This window comes from Vigna angularis, chromosome 3, assembly GCF_016808095.1.
Source record: "Vigna angularis cultivar LongXiaoDou No.4 chromosome 3, ASM1680809v1, whole genome shotgun sequence".
Lineage (NCBI taxonomy): Eukaryota > Viridiplantae > Streptophyta > Magnoliopsida > Fabales > Fabaceae > Vigna > Vigna angularis.
Window position 1 is genome coordinate 18,212,864 of NC_068972.1, and position 12,900 is coordinate 18,225,763.

General features: G+C 28.8%; 1 protein-coding gene and 1 pseudogene across 1 annotated transcript; both read left to right on the forward strand.

Annotated features, from left to right (window-relative positions):
* The first annotated feature begins 522 nt into the window (after positions 1 to 522).
* LOC108324653 (ethylene-responsive transcription factor 1B-like) lies at positions 523 to 1,125 on the forward strand (annotated as a pseudogene).
* A 5,203-nt stretch (positions 1,126 to 6,328) lies between these two features.
* Positions 6,329 to 6,967, forward strand: LOC108324654 (ethylene-responsive transcription factor 1B). Its single transcript, XM_017557594.2, has one exon. It carries the CDS (start codon positions 6,329 to 6,331, stop codon positions 6,965 to 6,967), a length of 639 nt encoding a protein of 212 aa, XP_017413083.2.
* The last annotated feature ends 5,933 nt before the right edge of the window (positions 6,968 to 12,900 follow it).

A 12,900-nucleotide genomic window follows, 5' to 3' on the forward strand; every position in this document is an offset into this window, starting at 1 on the left:
ATGCATATTATTATTCTCCGTATTTGTGCATAAATGTTTCTGCATTTTAGTAAAAGTTTATATAATTCACTAAGTGTTTTGAAGAGAATTTTACGATGCCTTTTCAAATAATAAAAGATACTGTTTTGTTGTTTCTATCTTATATACTCGAAATATCTGTTATATATCAATATTGTCTGTTTTTTTACGATGTTTTTTTGTTCTATTTGCAAACTTAAATTCAAAATCAATATATATATATATATAAGCAAACTTAATGATAAAATGAGAACACATTTCCCTCCAAAATTTCTTACAACTATGAATTAAACAACAATAAAACAAAAAGGTCAGTGATTTAATCTATCTGACAAATTATTATTTTTAACTCAAGAAGTGAATCTTTCACAAAATTTCGCACTCATAATAAATAACCATAAAGATATTTACATTAAAAAAATCTAAATTAAATGAGAAACTGCACTTTGAAACTTGGCTAATAAACGAGAGGGAGGAAGAAACGACAGAAAGCAGTTTCCTGTTATGACTACTTTCCCTTTGTTTCAGAACCCAGACAGGAACATGTTTGAGGAGCCATCAGAAATTTTGTTCGAATCATTGTCGAGCAATCATGTCTGGACACAGTCCATGATTCACTTTCATTCAATATGTCTGAGGAATCTACAACAGAAGAAAACACCAACAAGGCAAAGCAATTGGTGGCGAAGAGTACTGCAGAAGTGAAGAAGAAGGAGAGGTCGTACAAAGGTGTGAGGAAGAGGCCATGGAACAAGGAATGGAACAAGGGTTTGGCTTGGAACCTTTGAAAGTGCAGAAGCTGCTGCTTTGGCTTATGACCAAGCTGCATTCTCCATGAGAGGCCACAATGCTGTGCTCAATTTTCCAGTCAAAAGGGTCAAAGAATCTTTGCAAGAGATCCAATACACCTGCTTCTCTGGTTCTTCTCCTGCACTTGCACTTAAGGAGAGGCACTGCATCCTAAGAAAAGTGTCATCTCAAGCTAAAAAGTGTAAAGGGAAACACCCATCAGAGGATCCAACACCATCTTTGCTCGTGTTAGAGGATCTGGGAGTTGAATATTTAGAGCATCTTTTAAGCATATCAGATCAAAGTGTAACTTTGTAAGCTTATCAAAATAGATGACTAAGGGTTTGTTTGGATGATTAAATTTATTGTATACATGAGAGCTATAACTATGACCATTAGGCTTACTGATTAACACATCATCAGATATTTCACTTTTCACAAAAATAAACGAATATGAACAACTATAAAAGATAGAAGGATAATAAATTAATATTAATTTCATTGCTTTACCTTTCTATTTTGTGTAGTATTGACAGTGAAAAAAATTAATCATACAATAGCACTTTTAAAATAGGCAAAAGTAAAGAAAATAATTTTAATTTGTAAAATCATAGATATTTAATTTTATTCCCATAATAATATTATGTATTATGTAAAACTGTAATATTCTTCGTAAGTATTACAAATTATTTCTTTCTCCCACTAAAGCATATCTTAGATTCATCACTCGATAATAATAATAAAAATAATAATAATTGTAAAAATACGTATCAATTTAATATTAATTATAAAGACAATCTTCACACCATTACTAGTAAACCTTTCCACTATCTTTGAACCTTTTTTAATTATTACCTTAAAATAACGGTTTACAAATTATCTATTAAAGAATATATATATATATATATATATATATATATATATATATATATATATATATATGTATGTATGTATGTATGTATGTATATGTATGTATATACTAGTACTATGAAGGATGCAAACTATGAAAAAGTAATGAGGCACTAAGTTTAACTAGTACTAGGTTTCGATAGTATATCAAAGTAGTGGAGTTTAATTTAGTTCGAATTTAATATTAGTAAATTGACTCATACAATACTGTAAATTTTTTATTTATAATTAATATATCATAAAAAATAGTATAATGCATTTTTAATAAAATTAAATTTGATTATATTAAAATGATATTAGAACCTAATATAATATCACAATCGAATAAGTAAACCTGCTAGTCAAGTGGTGCATTATTTATTTTCGAGAGACAAAATTTGATTGGTCTAAAATGGTGAATGCCCACGTGTGCAATATTCCTTGCATAATTTTGTAAATGAAATGCATATGGAGGCCACTAAAAAGATATTATTATATAGAAGAAGAATACTTTGGGTTACCAATATTTAATATATATGACGGCGTCGATAATAATTTGGATAAACAAGAAAGATGAAGACAAAGAGAAGAAAAGCGAGAAAGACATGACCAAGTTCGCTAGATCCTCTTCCTGCTGCGCTGGGAATGCTTAAAACAAAACAATTATGCAAACCAAAAACTACTTCAACCAACTGATACAATTATTTTATTTCAAACTCTTATTTATTTTTCTTTTATTTTAGTTCACATTTTTTATCAATAATTGAAAATATCTTTTCTTATTTTATTATTGGAATAGTAAGAACAAATTTTATTTCCAGTATTTGCATTCAAAATGGAAAATAAATTTACCCTATTATTCATAAGAAAATTAATTGATAATGACAAAATATTTACCAGCGGCCGTTCAATCGTTTATTTTATTATTCTACTCATGCATTTCGCCTTCAAAACATAACGATTATTGCTACCGCCGGGAATAATAATTTTCAAACTGTAAATAATTTAAAATTATTAACAATAAAAACATCTAATAATTACCTCATATATAAGGTACCCCTTATAAACTATATCAATACATAAACACATTCTAATGATCTTCCTATTTCTATTATCTTGTTATTGTATGTTAATGAGATGTTAATTGTTGGAAAAGATATTTTCAGAATTAACAAGTCCAAGAAGTAATTGGACGATCAATTTTCCATGAAGAACATGTTGCTAAACACATTATTGGTACAAGAATCATTACGGATATAAAAGAAAAGCTTTGACTGTCATAGGAACACTATTGTAAAAGTGTTATAAAGATTTCAAATAAAAAATGTTAAAGTTGTGAGCACTTCTCTTGCTACTCATTTTAAATTGAGTGTTAAACAAAATTCATCAAAGCAAGTTAAGAAGACATATATAAGCAAAGTTATGCATCTACGGTGGTAGTTTAATGTATGCAACGGTGTGTACTAGACTAGATATTGCACATATTGTTGGTATAGTCAGTTAGTTTTTTTCGAACCCAAGTATAAAGCTTTGAAATGCTGTGAAATGGATTTCAAAATGTCTTCATGATACTGTTGATATGAAGCTTTGTTTTGGAGGTGATAAGTTTAATTTGGTGATAACTACTCAGATTCATATGTGGCTGAAGATGTAGACTCCAAGAAGTCCACCTCGAGCTATTTGATTAATTTCAAAAAGGAGCTATGGCTTGGAAATGAAGACTGTAGAGGTGTGTAGTACAGAGGCGAAATTAATTCCCATTATTGAAGCATGCAAGGAGTTGTAATGACTGAAGAAATTATTGTAGGAGCTTGGTTTTGTGCAAGATAATTATTCATTGTTTGTTGATAGTCAAAGTGTTATCCATCTTGATAAGAATCCAACTTCCCAGCCAAGATCCAAACATATTGATGTATGATATTATTGGATACGTGATGCTTTGGATGTTAAGTTGTTAGAGTTGGAAAAAGTTCGTACAAATGATAATTGTGCTTATATGATGATCAAAGCATTATCAAGAAGAAAGTTTGAAGTTTGTTATGAAATCGTCAGTTTAGTGATTGTCTCCATATAATTGTGAGGGGCAGATTTGTTGGGTATTGGACTCCCTTCCTATACGTGAAGAAAAGGTTCAAACTTTGAGAAACCTATTTTATGCTCACTTAACCTAATGGAGAAGGAGATGAAAAGTAAAAGACACTGAAAAGGGAGAGTCATATTCACTTAGAGAACACCAACACATTGAGGGAGTGGAAAAGAAAAAACCTGCTCACTTTTTTCACTAAGCTACCACTGTAAAATCGATATTACAGATTCGTTCACCATTGATCATGTTAAATTTGACAGCAACTTCGAGACATCTCGTTCTTCATTTTGACCAATCAAATAGTTAATACAAGGTCTAATTTGGAAGATATTTAGTTTGCACTGTAGTTATGTTTTTAGGTTTTCTTTATCTTCCTTATTCTCTATTTGCAAGCTTTTATTGCTTTATGATTTGACTAGATGTTATTTTGTGCAATTGATTAAGACTTCTTTATATCTTTATTGATCATAGTGAAATTATTTATTTGGTTTGAATAATTTGTGGTTTTTCTTGCTTTGAGTGATTTTTCAAGTTAAAAATCTTGATGTCTTTGTGTTTCTTTTTTATGATTTATTGTTGTTATTTTTTATTGTTGCTCCTCGTATATTTTTGTAAGTTAGAAAAAATTATATCCCAAACATTTTCTGAAATTTTGGTTGTGTTGATGTTTTCCATCAATATTCACATTCTTCGTAGTAATAATGATAAAAGCACGCACTCAATATTAGTATATCTTCTATGTAGGGTTCACTCCCTTCTTTCTTCGGATATATTATTGTACATTTGTGCTTATTTCGTTAAAAGCAGTTGATATTGTAATTTTGTTTATATATATATTCCATTTTTTTTTACTAAATATTCACCTTTCTTAGTATTTTGCATAACTGCTTTCCACCGGAAATGCCACTGTTCTTAGAGGATCTTAATTAAATAAAATTACTCTTTATATGTTTCAAACCTTTCTAAAGTTAGTTAAAAAAGCAACAAAGAAGGTTTTAATTTTTAACATGTCCTTTAAATAAGCCCTTTGAAAAGGTCTGTGCTAAGTCTAACAACATTTAGTCTGAATTGAAACCGAAGATACCATATGCATAGGATATAATGGTTATTCAATATTTTTTATTTTAAAAGCATATGCATAGGATAATATAATTGAAACCAAAGATACCAAATACACATTATACTTAAAACCATAAAGTTGTAAAAATACACAATTAATCCCTTTATACAGAAGGGAAACAATTCAACAAAAGGAAAGTATACATAGTTCAAATTTGTACGTACAAAAACGGACATGGAATTTTGTCTTTTAGTCTAGTTATTAAAATAATTGAACGTGCGATCTGAGAACACACAGGTTTCGGCACATGGTGGGTCTTTGGATCTAAATTTCTTGGTCAACGTGTTGCCGTATATATAAGCTTGAATAGAAGGCGTACTATTATTTCCAAAATACATTTTAAAAATTTCTTCAACAGCCTACACAAATCATTGTGTTTGTAGTGATGACAGATATTTTTGCATGTATTTCTTAATTCAACTGTAAAATTTTCTGGGATTTATTTCACTCTCCTATTGTATCCAACTTTTGTTACTTGTCTGTTTCTATGAGGAGAAATGACTAGGGTTTAGGATTAACCATAAAAATGAAAAAGAATTGGTTGGAGAGAAAGAATTGTTCATAAACTCTGAAGCACATCCATAACAAATATACTGTGCTTAATTTACAGAAAAGAAAACATTTTAAATGTTACATACTCTTTCAATACGGTCTTTTTCTTAAAAAAATAATAAACATACTTTAATAAATCACATAATAGCTAGTTTTCTTAAGAGTAATTGTTTATGTTACATGTATATTGTGATATTTTGTATGGTAATGAAATTTAAAACCTTTTTTTATACTTGAAAAATCTCGTTGTATAACTTCATTTTCGAACTGAATTTAGTATTGATAAAAATTCATATAATAATAACATCTATGAATGTACCATAAACTTAAGATCAAATGATCCAAGATGACAGCATTTGAATATCAAGAAAGAATTATTTTATGGGTCGTCATTTATTAAAGAATGACAGTTCTCTTGTCCAGCATTTGCCCAGGTGAAGATTAATCTTTGCAGAAAACCTAGTTGCCCTCCACTAAATGTTTTTTCCTTTTTACAGGCTCAAGCATGTTATCTTAAGAATTTGAACCCTATTTGATCATTACTAATTGACCTAATTTTTTTGTGAAAGAAAGAATGCATGAGAGAGTTTCTCATTATCTTAATAAAACCAAAAAAATAGCAGTATATCAAAATTAAAAGCATTAGAAGATGAAGCGACAGAAAGAAGTTGCCTATTATGACTTGCTCTTTCTGTCAGAGCTCATAAACTAATACTATGATCTCTACATTACACAAAGCAAATAAATTAATATATTGCTGATAAAGAATCTATGGTAGGGTTTCAGCCAAGTAAATTACATTAGTAATATAAATTAAGATAGGGGGGAGAGAAAGCAACTGAACAGACAACTTAGTAACCTACAACCCTCAGAACATGACTTCCCCTTTCTTCCAGAACCCATCATCAGATTGGGATATGTTGCAGGAGCCTTCAGAAATTTTGTTCGAATCATTATCAAGCAATAATGCCGTTCTTGACCCTATTCAAGATTCTCTTTCCTTCGATATGGTTGATTTCTCTACGGCACCAGCACAAGGAAATCACAACCAATTGGTGGTGAAACAAGTGCAGAATAAGGAAAAGTCATACATCGGTGTGAGGAAACGGCCTTGGGGGAAATTTGCAGCAGAGATCAGAGACACAACCAGGAATGGCTCAAGGGTTTGGCTTGGAACCTTTGACAGTGCAGAGGCTGCTGCGTTAGCCTATGACCAAGCTGCATTTTCCATGAGAGGCCATAATGCTGTACTCAATTTTCCAGTAAAAACGGTGAAAGAGTCTTTGCAAGAGATTCAATATAGCTTCAGCAATGGATCTTCTCCCGCACTTGCACTCAAGGAGAGGAACTTCATCCAGAGAAAATTGTCATCAAGGGCCAGAAAATGTAAAGGGAAAGAGACATCAGAAGCAGCAACACCAAGTGTTGTGGTGTTAGAGGACTTGGGAGTTGACTATCTAGAACAACTTCTAAGCATGTCTGATCAAAGTGCAAGCCCTAGCAACTTCAATTAAATCTGGTTGCTCACCATGTTTCTTCTTTCTTTCTCTGTACGGCTCTTTTGTGGCTACTATTGTAGTTCTCTTTATTCTTCACTTTTGCATATTTCATCTGAGATGTCTCCACTTAGAAAAAATCTAATAATATTAGTTTCATAGAAAGGAAACGTAGTCACTGAATTCAGTTCATTCTTTTCTTGCCGTAGCAATTGACACTGAGAGCGTGGTTTTTGGTTGTGATGCACAATCCACAATTTTCACCGCCGAAATGCAACCTACCACAACATTTATCATTGAGAGTCATCTGTCAGTAAACCAGTACCAGTATAAATTCTGCTGCCTATATATAGAAGTGTGTCAAATTGTTGGTGCTACCCTTTTGTTGAACCTGAACTATTTCTCAGTTTTCGCGTTGATGTGTTTCCAATACATGCAATATTGTAAAAGGGCAGCATGTGTAGATTCATTCTAGGTGTTGCTTTGCAGTCCATTGTCATCACAATCCTTAAACATATATTCCAAAGGATTCACTGATATGCTAAAGAGGGAAAGCTTATTACATCATTGCTACAATATATGTGGGAATTGTCACTCCATTTTGAGGTTGATTGAGGTGGAGGGAAGAGAGGAACAAAGAAGAAAAAAATAGACAAAAATAGAAAAGGAAAGTCATAAATGGAGAAAGAAAAAAAAAGAAGATGAAAGGGAAAATAAGTATGTATGTTCAGTAATCCAAATATTTAAGGCGTCAAATTAAATAATTTAATTTATGGAAAAAGATAAATAATTTGCATGAATCTCAGTTGAAAAATCAAATTTGATCAAGCCTGTGAGTCTCTGATTGGTTAAAACAATTCTTTTCTATTAAAAGTATCTTTATATAATTAATAGAAACTTAACTTATATAAACAAGTAGGATAATGTGGTCAAGTAATTAAGATTTACTGAATATATTTGTAAATGATTTTTTACACTATACATATGAGTAAAGCTAAAAAAAAAAATCAAGCCATGCAATAGCAACTCTTAATAAAGATTAAAAAATTATTTATATTTGTGACATATTGTCTCATCGATCACAAACATGATATAAATTCAGATGAAGATACAGCTGATTTGTCAGAATTTGTGATCAATCAAAGTATATACATATTATATATATGTATGTGTGTGAGATGAAGATGAATTTACAGCCCCATCAATCAGAAAACGCTTTGAAATTCATGCTTGAAGAAACAATCTTGTTTCAAAATGATAAACATGGTGATTTACCATCTCCACTAAAAACCTTTAACTTTACGTACCCTAATTAATACCCTACAAAGTAAGAAATTATCTACTCATTAACAATACCAAGTCAATATATTCTCATGAAACAAAAAATAACCAAGGTCCAACCTTCCCACAAAAAACAAAACGTATGTGGAGTGCATATATAGTTAACAAAATTACAGCATGAGTGTTCACATAACTAACAAAATTCTGATCTCATTATCGAATGTTCAAATCTTTACTGTCAAAAGCAAAAGCTAAAACTGCATAACATTTTTATGAAGAGTGCTGCCGAGAAAAAAATCTTTTGACAAACTAAAGAAGTTTTCAAGCTTTTTATTGTAAGAGAGAAATAATACATTGTCAAGGTTTCAAAATGAGGTTCTGAAATAAAACTGAGTGACAACTGCCAAAGAACTCCATTAATTCAAGTGTATATTAATTTGTGTATTTAACAATGAAAATAGAAACATTATTGAGTGGCATCTTAACTTTTGGACGAAATAGGCTGTGCTATTTGCAATCATTTGTACTAAGAAAGTCAGATAGATAACAAGCTTCACTCATGTATACTAGTTTTTGTTATCAGAAAGTAAAATTTGAACTTATAAATTCAAATTTTATATGGTTATATATAATGAATAAAAGTAGCATCAGCAAAAGAAGTTTCACAAACTGAGGTATATTACGTGTCAGTTGACATGGAAGATGTTGTTCAACCTAAAAGCATCTCTGATTTTACATTCTAACAACTATGCACTCATGTCACTTCTAATCATTTCCTAAATATTGTCAACATTCTAAAAGTATTATCTTAGGAGATAATCATACTAGCCAGCTAGCTCTCAGAAGACAGGAATATCATCAATATTTTAGAAAAATAAAATAAAATGACTGTTAAAGCTTAAGAATGTTCTGATAGTTGTGCTGAGTGCTGCTGCATTATAGCATTTAAGAAGGAAAAGGACTAAATTGATTCTCGGCATTTGGATCAATTGAAGCAACCAAAAACAATGCAACATCCTCTTCATGACAATGAAAGTACCATTTCCAGAAGATGTCCAACAGCAGAAAATGTTTTTCCAACATAAAAGAGGAAAGAAAGAAATACCTTGTCCACCATCTTTCCCGGAAATGTATCCCTCTACCACAGTGACAGAAGCAAATTGGAGGTCGACATATATATATTTACATAGAAAAACAGAATTATAATTCACAGTGTTAATTTGAGTTCAATTTGGAGAGAAAGTAAAGTGTATTATGGATGGAAGATAGGGTTTAAGGAGGCGGAAGGGAAGAGCCTCCACTTTGTTTAACATTCTTTACATTATTTTATCCAATGTATATTATATGGCCTACACTTGGCTTGCGCTGGAGACAAGTTCAAGAATGATATGTAACAACGAGAAAGAAAAGAAAATTTCTATATCTCCTAATATTCTAAGCATTCATTCATGAATGTTTTAACAACAACAACTATGTTTAATAGTTAAGTATAATTATTTATTGTGTTCAAACAAGTAAACATACATACATACATATATATATATATATATATATATATATAATTGTTCATACATATTTTTTTTCAAATAAAAATATATTCCCACCTTTTGATTCTTGCATTATTATATATAAAAACTTGATATTCAACTTTATGTTCATTTCATCCGAATCGCTCCTTCAATCATCCATTCTTAATAAACTAGAAACTACCCTTTGCACTTTTAATGTTTCCATCTTATAAGTGGACTGACATTGATGAGAAGATAAAAGGTTCAGCAATTTTATTTATAAAAAGTTGCACAATAATTAGATTGATCAGCAAAAAAACTACATCACTAAAGTTAGAGTCATCAGAACTTATAATTTCAAAAATGTGTTCAAAATTTTGTCTTTAGGACTGAACTATAGAATAACTCATTAAAATTGAAATTAAATAAATAGTCATTATAAATTCTGTTTGATTTCTAAAGAAAAAATATCAACCAAAAAGAGTTAAAATAATATAAATGTCCATCCATTCGAATTTAAAAGAAATTTTATTTTAGTTTCTTCTCTAGAATTTGAAAAAAGCTAAAAAGAGTATTTAATTTAAAAAAGTTAAGGTAATTCCAATATAAACACTGAAATTTAAAAATGTTTAAAAATAGGAAGCAAAATTGTATCCCATATCCGTCTTGAACAATTTTATTTGAATTAACAAAAATAAAAATATTCATAGATAATTTAGAATCTAACATAAAATTTATTTTATAAATATAAAATGTGGAACAAGCACAATACTTATCTTTCCAATAAACATAAGTATTTTAGAATCTAATGTTGATAACTAACATTATCTTTTGTGTTGTTGGAAACGTATAAAATTAAAGATAAAGGTTGAAAGCCCTGATTGGATTGCTTATCATGGAAAAGCTTTTCTGCAATACAGTGTGTTACTTACGTATTCAAATCTAATGGACTGCGTGAAAAATCATTAAAAAGATAAGAAAAAACAATAATAAACCAAATTCATCATTTTCAAAGCTCTTAGCAATTTGTATTAAAAAAACCTGAAATTATTATTATATATACTATTTAGTAATAATTTATTAGGAAGGTGTTGTTTGTCTGACCTTGTGTCGGAAGTGCAGCCAACAGTTTCCCTTCATAACTGGCTATTCAACATTAAAGAGTGAAAAAAATATCAGAAACTTCTTAATGTTTTATATATCTGTTAATTAATTTATTCTAACTGGAGTAACATACAAGTGATGTATTTCCAGTTATTAACTACAGTTGTTTTTTCTTCCTCTATTCAAAGCAATGCTTAATTAATATCAAATATGTACCACCTTTCTTAACGAAAATTTGGACCTTATAATTGGTATAATTTTCTCCATTTTTTTTTCTTTCTAAACAAATCATTTTATAATGAAAGATGTAGTTTTTTTTATCACTAATATATAAATAAGTGATATATAAATAAAAGAATGTGATATTAGAAACGTCTCAATCCATATATAATATCAATAAAAACATAAAAGATAAGAATTTAAAATCTATAAATATTAAATACAAAAGTCACAAATAACACTCAAACCCTTCACAAGACAAATTAAAAATTGAGACACATTTTATAATCTCAGCATACTCAAAACATTACAAAAACTTTATTTATATAATTGTATCTTAGAATTACCTTCAACAAAGATAAATCTATTTACAAAAATTGAAATCAAACAAAGTTCCGCATATCATCTTTGCACTAAAGTCAAGACTAATAGCCATAATTTATAATTCAATTACACATCTAAAAAAAACATATTTTTATATTTAGATAAAGAACTTTATAATTTTATGTAAATTAAAATATATGAAATTTACATTATTTCCAATTTAAATTACATTTTAAAGTATCTTTTTAACAAAACAATTTAAATTTATTTAATTCTACATTTTTCTATTTTTATCAAATATATTTCAATTATTATCAAATATAAAAAAATATTAATAATATTTATTTATTTGAAAGTATTATTTGATGATAGGATTTAGTTCACAGTGGTTGAAAGTAAACTTGTTTTTGCCAAACTCCATAAACAAATTTATGGGAAAGATTTTTTTTTTTATTATTGAAATCTGTTGACATTATTTTTAACTAAATGCTAACCATAATAAACATTAATAAACCTTAACATTTGATTTACATTTTTGTCAACTTTTTCAATTAATGTTAACTCAAAAATTATCTTCTCAGATGTGTTTGAGAAAAACGACATGCTTAGGTAGTTAAAGTTAGCTAAAAGTTTTTCAACCAACATTAAAACCAAGAATCTTGACCAAATTTGGAAAAGAAATAAAAGTGGCAATACATGTCAACTAAACATAACCCTTGAAAAATAAGGGAGAAGCAACTTTGTCGATGTTGATAGAAAACTATTCTGATTAATGTTGACTAAGAAATAATCATAATCTTCATTAGTAGAAAAATAATCTTACTATAATATTGATAGATAGAAGCCTATATTAACATTAACTAAAATAAATCTTAACTTACATATGTAAAAAAAACAGTTTTACTAACATCAATGAAAACATGGTTAACAAAATCTTGACTAACATTATAAAAAAACTTACCTCACCTATATTGATAAAAAGAAAAAGAGTTAACTTTAATCACATTAATAAAAACACTCTAACTATCTTTAATTAAACATAACCTTATATATATATATATATATATATATATATATATATATATATATATATATATAGTTATTTTCAATTTTCACTTTATTGAATAAGTTTCAATACTTTTTCTTTCAATATAAAATCTTTAAATAATCTTAAATAATATATTAATTTATGGGTTTTGTTCTTAAACTCAACTTTATTAACTTTTTTTAATGTAAATTTAAACTCATTTTTGGATTTCCATCTACAAATTAACCATGATTTCAAAATAAGTACATCAAAATTTTGATAAACTTACGATTAATCACTTCAATTTCTTGATTAACGTATAATTTCATTCTTTAATCTCTTTACCTCTTCTAATTATTACAAAATCATGAATGGTTATAAACATAGTTTCTATCAATACTCACCTGCATTTACTGTTGAGGATCCTGACTTTGCTGGTCTAATTGTCTCCATAGCAACCAGCACATGCCATTAGCTGCAAATTGTGA